Source organism: Megalobrama amblycephala, linkage group LG20 (assembly GCF_018812025.1).
Source record: "Megalobrama amblycephala isolate DHTTF-2021 linkage group LG20, ASM1881202v1, whole genome shotgun sequence".
NCBI classification, from domain to species: Eukaryota; Metazoa; Chordata; class Actinopteri; order Cypriniformes; family Xenocyprididae; genus Megalobrama; species Megalobrama amblycephala.
The window spans coordinates 18096688-18117101 of record NC_063063.1 but is presented as its reverse complement, the minus strand read 5'-3'; the positions used below and the strand labels follow the sequence as shown (position 1 = coordinate 18117101).

The 20414-nt window shown below is 38.2% G+C and overlaps 2 protein-coding genes across 2 annotated transcripts; one reads left to right on the top strand and one right to left on the bottom strand.

Annotated features, from left to right (window-relative positions):
• Positions 1-2238: 2238 nt before the first annotated feature.
• On the bottom strand, positions 2239-5933 carry LOC125255814 (extracellular calcium-sensing receptor-like). Its single transcript, XM_048171315.1, has 6 exons — positions 5627-5933; positions 5087-5375; positions 3980-4789; positions 3591-3815; positions 3290-3413; positions 2239-3156 (listed from the first exon to the last, which is right to left on the bottom strand). Exons 1-6 carry the CDS (start codon positions 5824-5826, stop codon positions 2255-2257), a joined length of 2550 nt encoding a protein of 849 aa, XP_048027272.1. The 5' UTR covers positions 5827-5933; the 3' UTR covers positions 2239-2254.
• Positions 5934-6490: 557 nt separating this feature from the next.
• LOC125255802 (extracellular calcium-sensing receptor) lies at positions 6491-11247 on the top strand. Its single transcript, XM_048171302.1, has 6 exons — positions 6491-6943; positions 7058-7355; positions 7544-8377; positions 8550-8771; positions 9838-9961; positions 10120-11247. The coding sequence occupies exons 1-6, from the start codon at positions 6720-6722 to the stop codon at positions 11013-11015; spliced, it is 2598 nt and encodes an 865-aa protein (XP_048027259.1). The 5' UTR covers positions 6491-6719; the 3' UTR covers positions 11016-11247.
• Positions 11248-20414: the final 9167 nt, after the last annotated feature.

The window sequence follows — 20414 nt, the reverse complement described above, 5'->3', positions numbered from 1 at the left end:
TGGCAGCTCTCCCTCTACGCTGAAAGTTTATGTAGCCGCTATCGCTGCCTCTCATAACATGCTGGAGGGCCGCTCAGTCGGTTAAGCACCTCCTAATATTGTGTTTTCTTCGTGGGGCGAGACGGCTGAATCCTTCCCGCCCTCGCCAAATGCCAGTATGGGACTTATCATTAGTGCTCAGAGCGCTGTCCGATCCACCGTTCGAACCAGCTGAGTCTAGCAATATAAAAGTGCTCTCATTTAAGATGGTGTTACTGCTCGCGCTAGCATGTGGAAAACGGGTGGGTGATTTACATGCCCTATCAGTCAATAGTGCTTGTATGCAGTTTGGCCCAAACAATTGTATGGTCAGACTCGGCTACACACCTAAAGTGCTCTCAACCCCGTTCAGGGCCCAGGTTATAACTTTACAAGCGTTCTGCTCCCCCGAGCCAAACACCGATTCAGTGTCACAGAAGTACGCTCTGTGCCCCGTGCGTGCGCTGCGTGCTTATGTAAATACAACTAATCAGTTTCGAACTTCAGAACAGCTTTTCGTCTGTTTTGCGGGCGCTAGGAAGGGCGGACTGCTGTCTAAACAGAGGTTGTCTCACTGGATTGTGGAAGCCGTGCGTCTAGCCTATGATTCCCAGGGACTCGACAGCCCGATAGGAGTGCGTGCCCACTCCACTAGGAGTTTGGCATCCTCATGGGCCTGGGCTAAAGGTATATCTATTCAGGTATATCTATTGCTTCGCGGCGGGCTGGTCATCTCACAGCACTTTTGCAAAATGTTATAACTTGGATATTCCCTCGTTTGCACCACATGTCCTGTCAGTGCAGGAGGGGAAGGCTGAGCAGTCATTGGACGACTGAGTCGCCTGAGGACACGCCGCAGTCTGGCTCGTGTTTCAGCCCATGGTTTCAACTAGGTCGTCTAGGCGAGACGGTACAACATCATATTAATTCTCTTACGTGAATACAGTCATTTACTAAGTGAAACAAGCACACATACATAAGTGTCCCCATTCATCCATGCCCGCTTATTCAGGCCGGCAATGTTATCAAGCACCAACATGTTTTGCTGCCTTATTTCACCCCCTATATCACAGCAGTTCAGTGCTGTTTGTGTACAGGGAGGCACTGGTGGCGCCGGCGCCGTGCTGGCTCACTGCCAAGGTTGCCCCTGAGAGTTCCCTGAGAGGAGGGAAAGAGACATTACGTAGATTGCCGTGTGAAAACCTCCTACAACCTCAATAGCTCTCATTCAGTCGAAAGATTCTGAGGTATTTTGGCACCCGACATTGCTTATATAGTGGCTGTGCCAGCCAATCAGGCGAATGCTCGGACACCATTGGCTATTGCAAAGCAATAGAGTGATTCAATCAGGCTTCAGTTGGTGAAACTTACCTGTGTGGCTTTTTTTTTATTGGGAGTTATTTCCCTGGCCTCCCACCAGGGTGGCATAGTCGGATAAAATTTAAATGGTGATTGATATCCCTCTCCATTCGGTATTGCCACACCAAGTTATAACATCTTTATACCGGATGTAAACAAGGCTTATAACTGTAGGTGAATTGTGGTGATTTAATCATATAAATCTTATAAACCTTATGTCAGTAGCCAAAAATCTAAGTATGCGAAACTAGAAGTGATCCTGTCCTGAGGAGAAATGGCAGGCTTCTTTCTTTCATATGTCAAACACAAACTATGCTATTTGTCCACATTAAAAGTCCTAAATGAAATACATGACATATAGACAGGCTTTATTTTAATAAAATTTTGCAACAGCAGGATAGCAGTTTTAAATATATATATATTACACTGCATTACATAAAATATTAAACCAAGTGTCATCTGCAAGCAAATCAAAGTGTTGGTCAAGTGACCAATTACTTTTGAATGCCTTATAATATTAAAAACAGAATGAAAATGTTTTTAAAGACATGTCTATATGCAGTTGTAAGTTGTATATGTATATATATATATATATATATATATATATATATATATATATATATATATATATATATATATATATATATATATTAAATATCATAAATGTATTGTCTTATTGTATCATTGTAAGATTAAAATATTACAGATATAATTTAGTCATTTGGTTTTCACAACACAGTTATTAATAGCTATAATTTCCTTAATATATCTTCTTAAAATTTGTTGTATAGTGTATAGTTCTTTGTCATATTCATTTAGTCCCAAAAATTGTATCCATGTAATAAAAAATAAATAAAATAAATAATAAAAAAAGTTTTTATTTTTTAAGTTTTCCCATTAAATGCTGCTTGGTGTTCTCTTCAGGCTTTAATAAAATAATGTAACATTTGGGGGCAAATAAGCAGAGAAGCAGGCCAAAACTAGAAGCTAAAATAGCAAAAATTTCCACAGCAGTTGTAAATTTGCCAGGTGAACTGACATATGCAGGTACAAATGCCAGCCACACTGCACAAAATATAAGCATGCTGAAGGTGATGTATTTGGCCTCATTAAAATTCCCTGGTAACTTCCGGGCCAGAAAAGCCAGAAAAAAGCAGACACAAGCCAAAAGACCTATGTATCCCAACACACTCCAGAAGGCCAGATCAGAGCCCACACTGCAATCCAGGATGATCTTGGACTGTTGATATTTAGTGTTTTTATAAGGGAAAGGTGGGGATACTATAAGCCAGACAGTACATATGACCACCTGAACTAGAGTGCAGAAGAAGATTATGATTCTCTGCTGTGTTGTGCCCAACCATTTCATTATATTGTTTCCTGGTCGGGTAGCTGTAAAAGCTGCCAGCACCACTAAAGTCTTGCCCAGGATGCAGGATATGCAGAGGGAGAAAGTGATGCTGAAGGCAGTGTGTCGCAGCATGCAGGACCAGGATGTGGGTTCCCCAATAAACACCAAAGCACATAGAAAACACAGAGTCAAGGACAACAGGATGAAGAAACTGAGCTCTGAGTTATTCACACGGACTATAGGGGTTCCTCTGTTGTACAGAAATATCACCAGCACTGTGACAGTCAGAAAGGCTCCCACTATAGCTATCACAGTCTGGGTGATTCCCATTGCATCATGGGAGAGAAACTCGACTACCTTCGGGACACACACTGTTCCATTTTCATTGGACCAATAATCTTCAGGACATGACAGACAATCTATTGAATCTATTAAAAAATGAAAGATTAAAAGGAAGAAAAAAAGAAAGAAAGAAAGAAGGACAGAAAGAATTACTAAAACAAATGATATAGACTTTATATTTTCTTGTCAACAGGAAAACATACAATAGGTTACTCTCACCTGTCTGATTACTGATCTTGCCAATATCACATGGAACACAATCAAAGCAGCACAGAGGCTGCCCACGACGAACAGCCTTTCTGAATCCTGGAGTACAGCCGTTACTGCATACAGACACAGGTACCTATTTTTTTTAAAAAGTGCATTGATTCATTAAAATTGTATTGAAGCACAGACATGTCACAAACATTTTTCTTATTATACTCAATGTTTTAATACTAATAGGGGCTCAAGGACCACATAGTGACAGTTATTTTAATAGAACAACAGATGGCAGTGCAGTGCACAGCTAACACCTTGCCTTGTTCTGTTGGTTAGACCACATAATGGCCTGCTCCTCAATCACCAATTTTCTCCCAGAATGCTGAGCACCATCATAGAGGCCCACTTTGACAAACTGAATATCTCCACTAGAATGTCTTTGCCAGTTTATCAAATCATATGATGGGATTGAATCTCCCTTAATATCAAAGTTAACTTCTTCTCCAGAAACAGAAAAGGAGATTTCCTGTAAATAATGCTGAAGCTTTGGAGTAGAACAACAAGAAAAGAAAAATGATTAAAGGGGTAAGTTGAACATTTATGATTAAAAACTATATTTAGTATTAAGAAAGACACTACATCCTGTGCAAAATATAATTGCTATTCTGTCTGAAAACCAGTTCTCATCAAACCCTAAGGAACTTTTACCTCCCATGGAAACACATTGTTGAGGTTTGCACATGAGGAATTCTCAAATGGTCCATTTCCAGGCCTACAGTCAATGAGATCATGTAGAGAATAAGCAAAGGCATACACTGCTTTATACACATTGTAGGCCACACGAGGGCTGGACGTGTTCATGTAGGCAGCGTGTTCTTGTCTGAGAGTTTCCTTCCCTGTGCAGGAGGTCAAATGGCTGTTCAAGCTGGATGTGGAGGGGGAACAACCATACAGAGCCTCCCACAACTCCTTAACTTGAGGGTTAGAAGGGTACCTTTCTGGGGTCACTGTTTTAAGGTATTCCTGAAGACCTGGGATGTGTCCTTGACGTATTGCAAACCCAATTGTGCCATCTAAGAATGGATATGTTTCTGCTAACACTGAAGCTGTTACCCAAGCCTCACTTGCAATCCACTGAATTCCTGTGATATTTTGAGTCACAAATTCTTTTAAGAAAGGGTAAAATTCACCCTCTCCTGAAAAAACAACAACCACATTAGCTGTGGATTCCTTCATTACTTTAAGAATCTTCAGGACTTGTTCCTGGGTATAGTCTTTAGGGATCATTTCATGATAGGCAAGACAAATGTTAGTATTTTCAATTTCCCGCTTTAAGCCTTGTAAAGCAAACCTGCCATAGTCATCGTCTTCAGTGACCATGCCAATCCATGTCCAGCCAAACTTCTTTAAGAGCTGTGCAATAGCTTTGACTTGATAATCATCACTAGGAATCACTCTGAAAAATGTTGGGAACTGCTTCCGATCACTTAGACAAGAGCAGGTTGAGAAATAACTTATCTATAAATGGAAAAAAAAAAAAAGAAAGAAAGAAAGAAGCAGAAAAAGCAACAAATGTTAGCCAACTTTGAAAATATTTAACAGAAAAAAAAATGTATAGACAGTACACAAATACCTCAAGAGTAGTTAAACTCATTTCATTATAAGACATCATTATAAGTCAATCACTGGAAGTTCCAATGCCACCTTCATAAAAGTTAGGACTTAAAAAAAAATATATAAGAATATGTAGAATAACAGGAAAACAAAGTTTGAAAACCAAGATGTATTTTCCTTTTATTTTTTTATTTTTTTTACCATGGGTATTTTGAAAGGCTCCAGAGTTCTGGAGACAACAATAGATTGTGAGGATCCAGATTCCCCTATTAATCCTAATAAAGGACTAGCTGCTGAACATATCAAACTTTCAACAACATCCTGTCCATTTAGTACTGCCAGGACTGCTTTCTGAGCCGTTACAGGAGTGCCACAAGAGTCAAAGATTCTATAAGCCAGAGTATGGTTTGGTAAAAGATCTTTTCTGTTGTTAATTTCCTCCACAGCAAGCATCATAGTGAGAGCCCAGCGGAAAGCTCTTGGATCAAACCTGCATAAAAAAAATATATATAAAATAATAATAATAATAATAATAATAATAATAATAAATGTATATATATATATATATATATATATATATATATATATATATACACCTTTATTGAAATTCTTATAAAATAATGGATTGGTTTTTCAAAATTATTTATTGGAAAAAGAATAATAAAAAAAGTAAATAATAGATTAAAAAAATACAGGTTAGGAAAGACAAACAAAAACAAACCATATAAGACATGTCCTTACCCTCGGCACTGTGCTGCTAAAGGTCTCTTTATGTAGTCTGTTGGTGGAAGCTCTACTCTATAATGCAAAGGAAAAATTCCTCCTATTGTGAAATCTCCACTAGTCATGAACACTGGCAGATTAAAGTCACCCTGTGGTTTGCAGCTTAAAGGTACAGCTGCATTGGAAAGGTGAAATACAGAGACAAAAATATGAATCATTATCCTGTTAACCTCCACGAGAAAAAAGGTAGAGAGATGCTTCTCTTACCTTCGATTTTATATGTTAGTCATGCATATCATTATGCATGACGTCCTTCTGAGCTATATATCGTATCAGGGGCACTATGTTCTTTCCCATGATGCCTCAAACTGAAACTATTAGCGTCTGTGCTAGACATATTATACTGAATTTAATTACAATATCAATAATGGTTTATTTAGTAGGATTGTCAGTCAAATGAATTACATATGCTGATCAGTTCATCAAATTATTCACAATCAGTTGCGTATTTGAATTTTACTATATTTACTATATATATAGATAGATAGATAGATAGATAGATAGATAGATAGATAAAAAGCAACTGCAGAATGCTTAACCTAGAAGTTTATATACATTTAATTCCATCATGTTGTGTCTTCACATAATTGATGGTATATTATTAGTGTACCATCTAAACATACTAAATGTAAAATAATTAGACAACACTTAAGTTAGGCCATATTAAGTGTCCATGTTATAGGTCTGATCCACCAATTGTTTTAAAAATATATTTACAGTGTTTACAGACCATAATAAAATAAGCACCAGAATAGTTTAAATGAACAAACAGAGATAACAAACACATTTAAAATTATTATGTGACCACTTTATTGAACCAGAATTGCATTAAAGATTACAAATATTGCAATCAAATATTGAATGTGTAGCAGGTGTGCATTATCATTGGTTAAAAGAAGTGATTAAATTCACAAGGGCTTGGTACATTAAAGATTGACAGCAGGAGGGGCATATGCTTTTGGTTTGCTTGTTTCAGGTGAAAAGTTAAGGCCATCCCTCAATTGCAGATTATCTATATATGCTGTACCCATTAGATTAAGTTGTGTCAGTTATGGCACGGCTTTATGCAATATTGCTTACATTTTGGCCTCTGTGTATTGGTTTGCAGAGTCAGCATAAAAGCAAGGACAATTGTGTCTTTCAGGGAGATGAGGATACATCAAGCTTTTACCAGGGGGGAGATGTGGTTTTGGGAGGGATATTTCCTTTGCATTCCAGCCCTATATCATCATTGTTTTCTTTCAGGACCAAACCTAAGCCAACCATGTATACATTGTATGTCATGCTTTCATCATCTGAAAGATGTTGTGTAAAACAATATAAATGTTTAGAAAATGCATACATTTTCTTTGTTGTGTTGCAATTATGTGTGTGTGAAATCTGTTGCAGCTTTACCCCCCGAGCACTGAGGTGGATGCAGACAATGATCTTTGCTGTGAGAGAAATAAACCAGCGGCAAGACCTTTTGCCAAATCTTTCTCTGGGCTACCACATCAGGGACAGCGGTGATGACATAGCTGTATCTGTAAAGAGGTCTCTTCTCATAGTCAATGGACAGCCAGAGAGGGGCAGTGGACAAAGCTGTGAAGACACACAAAAACAGCCGAGCCCTGTAATCGTTGGAGATGCTGCATCAGGAATATCCATGGCTGTTCTGAGAACTCTAGGCTCCTTCAAAATACCCTTGGTAAAGCATTTAACATTATTCATTGTTACATTTCCTTTTTGGTAATGAAGGCTGTAATGTTGTATTAATTTAATGCTATAATATTGTTTGATTTTATTAATGATAGATATGTTAATTATATGTAATTAATCTTCAGTAAGATTACAATTAGACTTTTAATCTTACTGAAATGTGTTTTTATATTTTAGGTGAGCTACTTTGCATCCTGTTCCTGTCTCAGTAACAAGGGAGAGTTTCCAGCATTCATGCGAACAATGCCAAGTGATCTATTTCAGATTAAAGCTTTGGTAAAACTTGTTCATTATTTTCAATGGACATGGGTCGGGGTGATCGGTGTGGATTCAGACTATGCTCGGTTTGCCATTCAGCTCTTCCTGAAAGAGTCACAAAGATTTAATATTTGTCCTGCTTATGTCCACTTTTATCCTGTTGTACTGATGCAAGATGCAGTGGAGGAGCTTGTGAACATTTTAAAAACCTCGTCTGCTACAGTCACAGTAAACTTCTCTGGGGAATCAGAACTACATAGTATACTAAAAGAGTGCAGACGGCAAAATGTTACTCATCTTCAGTGGATTGCCAGTGAGGCCTGGGCCACATCAAAAGTCCTCTGGGAGGATTTTGGGGATCTGTTAAAGGGAACATTAGGTTTTGCCATACGTAGAGCTGATATCCCACATCTTAGCAGTTACCTCAGAAGAGTAAATGTTTCTGTTGCTCAGACTTCCCATTTTCTCTCTGAGTTTTGGGAAGAGACTTTCAGTTGTCGGCTGAATGGGTCTTTAAACACCCATGTACATGGAGAAGGTGTACAGAACTGGCCACCCTGCAATGGCAATGAGAGTCTGGATGATGTGTACACCCCTTATTCAGATATGTCTCAACTTAGAGTGTCCTACAACGTTTACAAGGCTGTGTATCTCATAGCAAATGCACTGCATGACATGAGCACTTGTGTCCCAGGAAAGGGCCCTTTTCAGAATGGGACATGTGGGAGTCTGAATCAAATTCTCCCATGGCAGGTGTGTGTTACTCACCGTTTTACTTTCTCTGCATTTATAACGCTGATAAGGAATTATCAAACAGTATACAAGTTTTAAAGCAATGCAAATATAACATCTATGTATAAGTATTTTCATTCATGCATTTTAATGTTTGCTTTGCATCATCCATTTCTCCCAACCTTCACCTAAGCTCCTGTACTACATGAAACGAACACATTTCACAACATTAGGGGAAGAGGTCAGATTTGATGACAATGGTGATCCGATTGCATCCTACGATCTGATGAACTGGCAAAGAGGGTCTGATGGCTCCCTTCAACTAGTGAGGGTGGGATTCTATGATGCCTCCCTCGAAGAGGACACAGACCTAATAATAGATCAGCCAGTAATTATGTGGCACAGAGGAGAGAAGGTGTGTGTCATCCCTCTCATCACCAGATATTGCTTACTATGTTTGTTTTGCCTTCAACTCTTCCCAATGCTTATGGCTGAATTTAATAAAATCCAGTTTTGTAATTTTAAATGGCAATGCACTATTGATTTCTTTTTGTACTAAAACTTCGGACACACTTTAGTTTAGGGCCCAATTCTCACTATTTACTAACTATTAAAGGGTTAGTTCACCCAAAAATGAAAATTCTGTAATTTATTACTTACCCTCATGCCCTTCCACACCCGTAAGACCTTCGTTAATCTTCGGAACACAAATTAAGATATTTTAGTTGAAATTCGATGGCTCAGTGAGGCCTCCATAGAAGGAAATGACACTTTCTCTCTCAAGATCCACCAAAAATATTCTCGTCGCTTTATAATATTAATATTGAAACACTGTGCTCACATGAACTGATTTAAATTTGTTTTTAGTACCTTTATGGATCTTGATAGAGGAAGCGTCATTGCTCCCTATGGAGGCCTCTCGGAGCCATCGGATTTCAACTAAAATATCTTAATTTGTGTTCCGAAGATTAACGAAGGTCTTACAGGTGTGGAACGGCATGAGGGTAAGTAATAAATGACAGAATTTTCATTTTTCGGTGAACTAACCCTTTAACTAAAACGCTTGCCTCAGTAAAACCCTAATTACTACTTATTAATAGCTAGTGAGATAGCTGTTAAGTTTAGGTATTGGGTAGGATCAAGGGATGTAGAATATGCTCATGCAGAATAAAGCATTAATATGTGGTTTATAAGTACTAATAAACAGCCAATATCCTAGTAATATGCATGCTAATAAACAACTAGTTAATATTGGGAATTGTACAATAAACTAAAGTGTTACCAAAAATTGTTAAATGTGAGTTATTCTGTAGAGTATAATGTAAATGATCTGGCTACATTTTAGATTTTTAAGTTTCTAAGTTCTTAAGTTAAAATTAAGTTTAAAATGCATATTTCTTCATGCATTGGAATATATGGTGATATGCACTCCCATTGAGTTCAGACTACATTTGTATTGCTTGTTCTGTTGTGGTCATTAGGCACCAGAGTCATTGTGCAGTCAAAGCTGTCTGCCAGGCTCCAGGAAGGCCAGGCAAAAAGGAAAGCCAGTCTGCTGCTTTGACTGCATACCATGTGCTGAAGGAGAGATCAGTAATCAAACAGGTGTGAATTTCTTCACAGCTCCTCAATTAATATATAGAACTTAATCAATCAATAAATTAATGTAAAAAACAAACAAACAAACAAAAAATAAACAAACAAACAACAACAACAACAACAAAAACATTTTATGCTCCCCCTTTTCACTAATTTTTCCACAGACTCAAATGATTGCCTGACATGTTCAAAGGAAACATGGCCGAACCAAGCCCGAGACCAGTGCATTCCCAAAACATTAGAATTTTTATCCTTTCAGGAGCCCTTGGGAATAATCCTATGGGCATTTTCAGCATTCGGGGCCTGTGCAGCATTAGCAGTGCTTGTTGTGTTTATAATGTACAGGAAAACACCAGTCATACGAGGAAACAATATGGAGTTAAGTTTCCTTCTCCTCCTGTTCCTCTGCACATGCTTTCTGATTGGCCTGACATTTATAGGGAAGCCTACGGACTGGTTATGTCGGATTCGCTATCCAGCCTTTGGAATCAGCTTTACTCTATGTATTTCATGCATTTTGGCAAAAACTGTAGTAGTTTTAATGGCATTCAGGGCCACCCTCCCTGGCAGTAATGTCATGAAGTGGTTTGGCCCTGCTAAACAAAGATCAAGTGTTATCTTCTGCACTTGTGTGCAAGGACTTATTTGCATCATATGGTTAACAACTAAGCCTCCTGTTGCTGCATATAACACCAAGTTCATGAGTGCAACAATTATTGTTGAATGTGCTGTAGGATCTGAAATTGGATTTTGGTGTGTGTTAGGATATATTGGCTTCCTAGCTTGCATGTGTTTCTTAATGGCATTTTTGGCCAGAAAACTACCAGATAACTTTAATGAGGCTAAATTCATCACATTTAGCATGCTTATATTTTTTGCAGTGTGGATAACCTTCATTCCAGTTTATGTGAGCTCTCGTGGAAAGTATATGGTTGCTGTCCATGTCTTTGCTATTCTAGCCTCTGCTTTTGGTCTCTTGCTGTGTATATTTGCTCCAAAATGTTATATTGTACTTCTGAAACCTGAGAAAAATGACAAAAAGCATATGATGAAAAAATAACTTTAAAAAACGTGTTTTTAAAAAATCGTTTGTAATAATACAGTACAGTAAAAAATAAATAAAAAAAATGCAGTAATAGCCAACATTTTTTTTTTTTTTCCTCAGCAGAAAGGACCTATACAAGTTATCCAGTAAATGAAATTAGCTTTTTATATCCACTTTGTTGTTGGTATTATTTATATTTGACTTTCGACATTCACTTTCAGTTAAACTTCACCAACAAATGCACACAACACAGATGGAAAAAAATTAAGAAATATGAAAATTCAGATAAATAATTTTTACAGTGTACATAAACACTGTAAATGTGGAAATTATGTGGTAATAAAAAAATGTCTTTTTTATATCTTTGACACTGTAGCTATTATATACTTACAGTATACGATTATATGTGAATTTCATATTCTAGCTTACTATATACAACTATGACTTAAAATCCCATAGTGCATCTTACCTTCACAGAATAATAGATCACAGGGCAGTCTTTTCCTTGTTGTTATGGTTACACTAGTGACATGGATAAACCTTTTCATAGGAATGGGCAGAAATATGAAACAAATGTAAACTAAATGAATCAGCAATTTAAAATAGTGAGTAGTAGTTACACCAGGATAATATTTGCTAAAGATTTGTTTCTCTAAATTTTTCTCTGTGTTTTATATTAGTTTACTGATGAACAGTTGCGATCAAGTACTGGATCAATATACTGTTTGATCGAGAACAGCTAAGCCTGGATCATTGAGCTCTTTAAAAGAATATGTTGAATGCACTATAAGGGTGCTTTCATACTAGAGCTTTTGATGCAGTCCTGAGTCCATTTGTAGTCAGAGTTTGGTTTGTTTGCTTTCTTATTAAATTAATTTAACATCAAACAAACAATATAATAGGGCTACTTGTTCACAGTAATATTAATAATAAAATAAAAATAAAAAAAATGTGCATCAATTAAAACTGGCACAGTAGGGGTGGGCGATATACTGGTAGACATTATTAACTGGTAGAGATTTTGGAATATTTTCTCTATCGCCGTTATACTCACATGACCTTGTTGTGCTGAACCGTTATGAAAGCTTACCATCTGTATGCGCTTTTTAACCACTGCTGTTTAAAAACAAGTGATTTTAAACTGTTGAAACGCAATCAGCAGTGAAAGAGAACTCATTTCCCTACATGTGTGCACTGTCTGTGGGCCGTTTACACAACACTTTTCAACTAAAAACAGAAAACATTTTTGGCCATTCATTTACATCACAACGGCATTTAGGGGGCCTGAAAATGCAAAACTTGTAACGGGGCAATTTTAACATCTCAAATTACACCAATCAGAAATGAGACAGAACCATGAAAATCATTTTGCAAGTGCTTTGTGGAGATCCCTGTCTGCATTTCAAAGGAAAAGCTGCTGAGTCATACTTGGTAAAGTTTTTCTGCAAAGACTCTTTTTTGAGGTATAAAAGTAATTTGTTTCATCTACAGTATTTTCCTCATACTGTCTTAACCATTAATGTCTATGAATTTAAATATGTCTTGTTTTGATGACCGTCTAACATTTGATATCTTTGACAAACATTAGCTTTGTTGTTTTTAGCTAGCAGGGTAGCTTGCCATGGGGTGGTACAGTCGTGGGCAATTGTAACACTGTGTTACAATTGCCCCAGACACCATCAAAATAGTGTCCAGCTTAGTAAGGACATCACAATAGAATTTTTTTTTTTTTTCCCCCAATAATTTAAGAAAAGAGTTTTGTGTTCAGTTTAAATATCTATGTATACTCTGAATATTGTATTGTGGTAGCATAGTCCAGTGGTTAAATCTTTTGCTTCTCAATCTGGGGACCGGGGTTCAAAGCCCATGCACCATGAGCAAATTTCTCATGCTTTCAAAATCTTCAATGATTATGAATCTGTAATGAAGGGTCCGAAGCCATGGGATCCATTTGCAGCTTTATTACAGACAAACGTGGTATAACAGGCAGGGGTAAATCACCGTGGCAACAACTGTATCATAGACAAGGCTGAAACGTAACGAGGGGACAGGCACAGGGTCGGGGCTGGCATCAGACAGAACAAGCCGTATCCAGATAAACAGGCAAGGAGTCAGATGGGCAGGCAGCGAGACGTCATAACAGAATAAAGAAGTAAACATTAACAAGGGTAAATGCTCAGAAATGTTAGCTGTGGCAAAACAAGTCTTCGCTGTGCGTGTGTGTGTGTGAATGTGTTTTATAGTCCACCGGAAGGGGATCAGGTGCACGCGAGATGAGCGCCAGTCAGTGGGTAATGGGAAATGAAGTCCGGATGAATTTAGCCACAGAGGCCGTATTCGTGACAGAATCAGAAGTTGTCTTAACTTTAAATACTGCCATATTGGTGTTAGATCAACATATTTATTAACATATTTACTAATATTTTTGGCTTGGAATAGTAGCATGGAAACTCAATATGGAAAATAATAGATGATTTTTTTTTCTAAGGTCATAATAATATTCCAGAGGTTAAAGTTTTTGTCTCTCAATCTGGGGATCCATTTTACTAGTAGGCCCTGTACACTTTCTATTCACAGTATGCCTAGGTTCAGACCAAGGAAAACCGCAAGGGGAGTTAATTAATTGTTCTGGATAATATGGATGTAATGGATATTAAATAGTTTTAACTATATCCATATTCTCTGGAGTTTATTGTGGTCCTTGGCATTCATATGAAGGTATAACATGTGTTGTTACAATTGCTCACATATTCTGTTACAATGGCCCCCACATGTGGGGGCAGATGTAACATTTGATTTCTGTTTCAATCAATATTGTGACTCTAACATTGCTTGTAAAACATTTGATGATTGTTAACAAGTAGAACACAGATACAAGTTATGGACATAAAAATTGCATCCAAATATTTCAAAAGGTTTTTGAGTAACACAAAAGAAAAACTTTTCTGTTTTAAGTACATCATTGCCATGTTAACATACCTTCAGAGATGTGTACACATGAAGCTGCTGCTTATACAGCATGTGAGTAATGAATTGATTTGGTTAAATACACATATTTATGTGTCAAAATGCCCATCTTTGCAAGTATCCTCGTAAACACTGTCAGTTATTTCTTAAGCGAACGTAAACAGTTGAGAAAGAAAACGCATGTGAATCAGTAAATTGGATCCATGTATTCGGTCTTAACCCTCTAGGGGCTAATTATGAAATCACAGCTAGAAAAAAATGAATGACTTTATATTTAAGACTAAAATCCTTTTCCAAAATTAGTTTTTCTGACCTTTCACCTTTTTTTTTTTTTTTTTTTTTTTAGAGTGCCATCATTTATAAATGACTTTATCATTAGGGTAAATTGTTTTTGCCAAATTGTCTGAATTTGCACACATTCAAATGCATTTTCACCATCTTAAAAGTATTGAAAAGGTCTTAGTGTTTTTTAAAAAAAAACAACAACAAAAAAAAAAACATTAAAAAGCTTTATTAACATTCCATTTCATCTTGTGCTACTATATTTCATTTGGAACTCATGTGAAAATGTCAAACACTTGACACAAATTCATGCTGCACATTGGTGTAACAAACTCAGCCACACCTTCACCACCAGATTCCTACACACACTCCCAATCACCTGACTACTGATCAGCACAACCTGCACAGCCACTATATCAACCCATTCACAACAGTCAACAGCGTCTGGTCTCGCCGTTCAACACTGAACACTTACCCGACTACCTACCTGTGGACACTTACCTGATGATCCTGTATCGAACTGTCAAAGTCTTTAGTCCTTCTTCAGCCTGCAATCTCAAAGTGTTTTTCAGCCTTTCTGTTTACCAATCTTCACTTCACGCAGCCTGCAACAGATAAGCACTGTCACCACACTGCCAGTATCACCATATTTAATGCAAAGTCAGCGGAATAAGGATCCATCTGCAGCTTTATTATAACCAGAGTCAAACAATACAGGGTCACAACACAGCAATGGCAATAGAGGAGACAAAACTGAATCGTAAACAGGCAATACTTGAGTCGTAGGTTCCTTGTCGATAGCCAAACCCACTGCCCTGGAGATTGGCCTGCTGTTCTTGTCTGTGTACTGCGCGTAGTAGATGGGTGTGTGCTCTGTTCCAGGTCTTGCTGCTGAAGCCACTCAGTGACAGAGGGGAGAACGGATGGTTCACCGGACCAGGGAAACAAGGGTGGTTGATAGCCCAGAATGCATTTGAAGGGAGTCAGACCAGTGGCGGGTTTCTGAAGAGAATTCTGGGCATATTCCACCAACATTAAATATCTACTCCAATCAGACTGGTTCTGTTGGCAATAAGATCTGAGAAAACGTGCGAGTTCTTGATTTAAGGCGAGACATGGCAGGTGAAAACATCGTTTTTTCATGCAGTGGTCAATTTTGAGATTTTGGGCCAGTTTGCTCCCTTAACATGTAAGCTTTCATGTCAAAATAAAAAATATGTCAACATTACACATTAAGGTGGTTATTTCATTATATTTTGTCAACTTGCGCCTTTAGATTTCTATCGGAAAAAACCAAAAGTTAGCATTCTAACGCGAGCTCCCGTGCCGTCTCCATTCACAGAAACATGTCATGCCTCGTATCATTGTAAAGCTCTCAGTCTCATTAACAGCGCTGTCAAATCCAAATATGGACATTTCCTTTGTAGAAATAACCAACCGCGAAAGTTTGCCGGGGAATCTACAGCCGAAAACCACATCTGATTGATTGCTGTGAATTTCCGACTACGTGATTGGTTCTCAGGCGTCACGCTTCCTTGTTTATTCTGCGCCTGAGAGAAAATGCCGACAACACCGAAATCAAAATACGGCAACAGCTGTCACTTGCAAGAGCTAGTAAAATTAAAGTAAACAACAGATTAGACGATGAAACCCCATCAGCGAGTGTCTCATCGCGTAACCTATTGTTTGGAAAGGGAAAGAGTGTGTTGGAGGGATTGGGAATGACAGCCGCGCCACACAGGAATGGCTCATAATTCACGTCACACGATTTTATGAATTACTGTAGTCATGTGTTTGTGTTGTCCTAACTGTGCTGGATCAGGGCTGAAAATTAACATCGATCCACAGAATCATGGGTTCTGTAGTAGTGTGTTGCTGGAGTGTAGTCTGTGTGAGAGAGATAGGTACTGCAGAAGTTTGCAGTTTTTGTGACTGCTGTTATGTGTGTTTGTTATGGTAGTTCTCTTCAGCTTAAGGCTATTGTTATTATTAATTTATTCATTTATCAATTTCCATGTGTTTTAAATATTACATAATACTGATATTAATAAACTGAATATATATTTTGTTTGTAGGTCGGGGGTTTCAATAGAAATAAATGAACTTATACAATATAAAAACTTTAAAGGCCGTTTTCTCAAAATGAGTTTTTTCTCACTCTCAGAGTCAGATATATCCACTTCAGTAGCACCTACAAGCACCAACTTTTCCAGACTTATACTTAACTATATTCTGAAGGCTTTTACAGAGGGATTTGTTGATATATCATTCCTATCCTGAATTATGGGTCATTTTACTCAAAAAAACATGGCGAAAATAGGTTTTTTAAGGCTATTGTCAGTATTCTCTAATTTACTAAAGCACAAAATAAGATATCCAGAATCCCTTCTGTAAAAGCCCTTTCATCTAATATGTCAACAAATATAACCAAAAATTTTAAACCTGGACCATTCCAATTTTCAGATTTTGTTTTTGGAAATGTATGCAAATGAGCATATATTTAAGTAAATAAGGCCTCATTTGCATATTAAAACATAAATTTACACAAAATTTGTAATACATTTTTTTCTTATGTTTATGCCAGTAATAAACTGGAGAAGTTTCACAGTGATATCTTTTAATTTTAAAAAAATCCCTATTCACCTGTAGTGTCTCGCCTTAATTGTTCAGTTTGGCCATTGGATTGTGGATGGTAACCAGAAGTGAGACTGATGTTTACATTAAGCTGTTGGAAGAATGCTGACCATACTCTAGAGGTAAACTGAGGGCCTCGGTCTGACACAATGTCTTCAGGTAATCCATAGAAGCAAAAGATATAATTACATAATACCTCAGCAGTCTCAAATGTATTGGGGAGTTTAGACAGAGGAACAAGCCGACAGGCTTTGGAGAAGTGGTCAATGACTGTTAGGATGGTAGTGTTGCCCTGAGAGTTGGGAAGGTCAGTAATGAAGTCGATAGCGATATGGGACCATGGGCGTTGGGGAGTGGCAGGGGTTGAAGTAAACCGGCGGGTAGTTGTCGAGGGGCTTTAGAGGTATTACATGTGGTACAGTTCTTCACGAAGTTTGTATTGTCTGTAGACATTGAGAGTGCGTCGGCCTTGGTATTCTTGGAACCAGGTCTATAGGTGACAATAAAGTTAAACCGAGTGAAAAACATGGCCCATCTTGCCTGACGAGGATTCAATAGTTTAGATACTCCAGATTCTTGTGATCTGTGATGACTGTGAAAGGATGCTGTGCCCCCTCCAACCAGTGACACCATTCCTCTAGTGCTGCTTTCATGGCCAAAAGTTCACGATTGCCGACATCATAATTCCTCTCTGCAGAAGATAGTTTCCTGGAGAAGAATGCGTATGGAAACATACGTGCTGGAGATCCATGACGCTGAGAAAGTATAGCCCCAATGCCTGTAATGGAAGCATCTACCTCCACAATAAAGGGGAGTTCTGGGTCAGGATGATGGAGAATGGGTGCAGAAGTGAAGCGTGTCTTAAGATTCTTGAATGCCTGTTGGGCCTCAGGTGACCAAAGGATGCGTGAAGTGAAGCGTCTGGTCATGGCAGTTAGAGGAGCAGCGACTGTGCTGAAGTCGCTTATGAATTTTCTGTAGAAGTTGGCGAACCTAAGAAATCACTGTAGCTCCTTCACTATGCGTGGTTGTGCTTGAGAAAGGATGTGGATGTCTGGTGGAATTCACATTTTTCTGCTTTGGCATAAAGTTGATACTGTATTAGGCGTTTGAATATGGATCTTACGTGTTGGACGTGTTCCTTGAGATAACTGGAGTAGATCAAGATATTGTCTATATACTATCTGTCGAGCATGTCACAGAAGACATTATTGATGAATGACTGGAACACGGAGGGACTGTTCACCAGGCCAAGTATTTGTAGTGCCCAGACAAGGTTGAAAAAGCGGTCCTCCATTCATCCCCTTCTCTGATATGGATTAAGTTGTATGCACTGCGTAGATTAAGTTTAGTGAAGTACTTGGCTTGACAGAGTTGTTCAAGTGCAGCGGGGACCAATGGCAAGAGGTATTGGAATTTAATTGTGATGTCGTTAAGACCGCGGTAATCAATGCAGGGTCTTAAGCCGCCATCATTCTTCTTGACAAAAAAATAATCCAGCTGATGGAGGAGACGTAGAGGGTCTGATGAAGCCTTTTGCCAGTTCTTCCTCAATGTAAGCCTTCATAGCTTCGGACTCAGGTTGTGAGAGAGGGAATATTCTGCCTCTAGGGGAAGTTGCACCTGATACCAAATCGATGGCACAGTCACTGGAGCGATGAGGTGGCAGTGGGGCTGCTCATTTTTACACGAGGAGGAATAATTGAGTTGCGCACGAGCACTCACCGATTTGGAATTGTAAGAAGTGGGTCGTATGGGACATGACATCTTCAGGTGTTCGCCTTGACCGCAGTACATGCACAGATGGTGTTGAATTCGATGTTCCCATTCTTCAGGGGTTAAATGAGTGTAGCCAAGCTGCATAGGCTCTGTAGTGACGTCAGGTGCTTGCGCGCCAGTAAACATGGTGCAAACAGGGCGTAGTGTGCGGATTAAATTGTCAGTTTGGATCGTCAGACTCGGTTAGCTATCTTCCCTCATCGTGGCACGCTAGTTCTGCTTGGAGTTCCAGACTTAATCCTCTTCTGAACAGTAATTTTAATGTGTCCTCCACCCAGTTAGCTTGTGCCGCGAGAGTACGAAACAACAAAGCATATTCTGCACGTAGGCCCTGTAGCATCTTGCGAGTTCTTCAATTAGGAAAGTTAAATGATTGAGCTGATGCTGATGCATCGTGAGCTGGTGGGCTTGTGCAGATAGAGTCTGTAACGCAGAGTCAGTGGAGTGAGGATCCATCTGCAGCTTTATTATAACCAGAGTCAAACAATACAGGGTCGCAACACAGCAATGGCAATAGCGGAGACAAAACTGAATCATAAACAGGGGCAGGCTTAGGTCGAGGCAAGTGGCAAACATACACAGTCCAGGAAAGCAGGCAAAGGGTCAGGGCAGGCAGAGTACAATCACATTCGAAAGAACAGGAATAGTCAGGGCAGGCAGCAGAGAATCAGGCAACAGGAAAACAGTCCCAGATATAACAATCCACAAGAAACGCTCAGAAATGACTACCGTAGCAAATCAAGACTTTGCAATGGTGGTGTGCATGTCTTTCTTAAATAGTGTGTGTGTGATGAGCTGCAGGTGTGTGCGCAATCAGTCCCAGGTATGAGGGCTTATGGGAAATGGAGTCCAAAAGCAACAGTCAATATTCTGGTGAGAGCTCCCTCTGATGATCCGGAGGAAGCGGAGAGGGAGCCTCACCTGTGACAGTATTGATCTACTATTGAGTTAGTTACCTTGTGTTCAAACTCTGGATATTACCTGTGTTTGTATTCTTCTGTTCCATGACAGGTGGTGGTTGAGAAGATTCCCCCCTTCTATTTGTAAAGCGCTTTGAGTGCCAAGAAAAGTGCTATATTATTGTAAAAAAAAAAATAATAATAATAATTATTATTATTATTATTATTATTATTAATTTAAACTGTGAAGTATATTAAATGTTTTTTTATATACATTATTATGTACAATTTATTTGGTATTTCTCATTTCAGTAACACTTTATTTTAAGGGTCCAGAATTATGCATTAGTTAAGCCAAATAAACTAGTAATTAATGATTAACTTAACATATAGTAAGGGCATATTAGCCATTGAAGGATCCACATTCATGCGATAAAGAATCAAAAATAAGCTAGTAATTAATGATAAACTGAATGTACAGTAAACGCTTTTTAGCCATTACTTACAATCTAATAAGCCATATATTATTTTTGTGTAGTGATGTAATTACATTTCAGTGATTCACCATCTGTTAAGTTAACTGAAAAAATATGAAGCTATAACTGTTTAATTAGTGCTGGTTTTACAGTAATAAATTGCTAAAGTGAAAGTTATTTCCTCATTAATTATGACACTTATTGAGTGATATTCCAGTTTATTGACCAGAATAAGCTAATAATTAAGGCTAAACTGACATTAATACAGTACCAATAAAGACAATTTGACCCCCTGTTCTAAAGTTAAAGTTATATTCTCAATTATTGAATGGGCTCATTGTTATATAAGTATTAATTACATAACTTTTACAGACAGA

Bases quoted from the DNA above. Each gene is read 5' to 3' on its own strand.
- LOC125255814 (XM_048171315.1), bottom strand. From the start codon at position 5,826: ATGATTCATATTTTTGTCTCTGTATTTCACCTTTCCAATGCAGCTGTA. The intron at 5,376-5,626 runs GTAAGGACATGT...TTTTTTATGCAG, and splicing joins TTAGCAGCACAGTGCCGAGG to GTTTGATCCAAGAGCTTTCC. The intron at 3,157-3,289 runs GTGAGAGTAACC...ATTTTTTAATAG, and splicing joins CAAGATCAGTAATCAGACAG to ATTCAATAGATTGTCTGTCA.
- LOC125255802 (XM_048171302.1), top strand. From the start codon at position 6,720: ATGGCACGGCTTTATGCAATATTGCTTACATTTTGGCCTCTGTGTATT. The intron at 6,944-7,057 runs GTATGTCATGCT...AATCTGTTGCAG, and splicing joins AAGCCAACCATGTATACATT to CTTTACCCCCCGAGCACTGA. The intron at 8,378-8,549 runs GTGTGTGTTACT...CCTTCACCTAAG, and splicing joins ATCAAATTCTCCCATGGCAG to CTCCTGTACTACATGAAACG.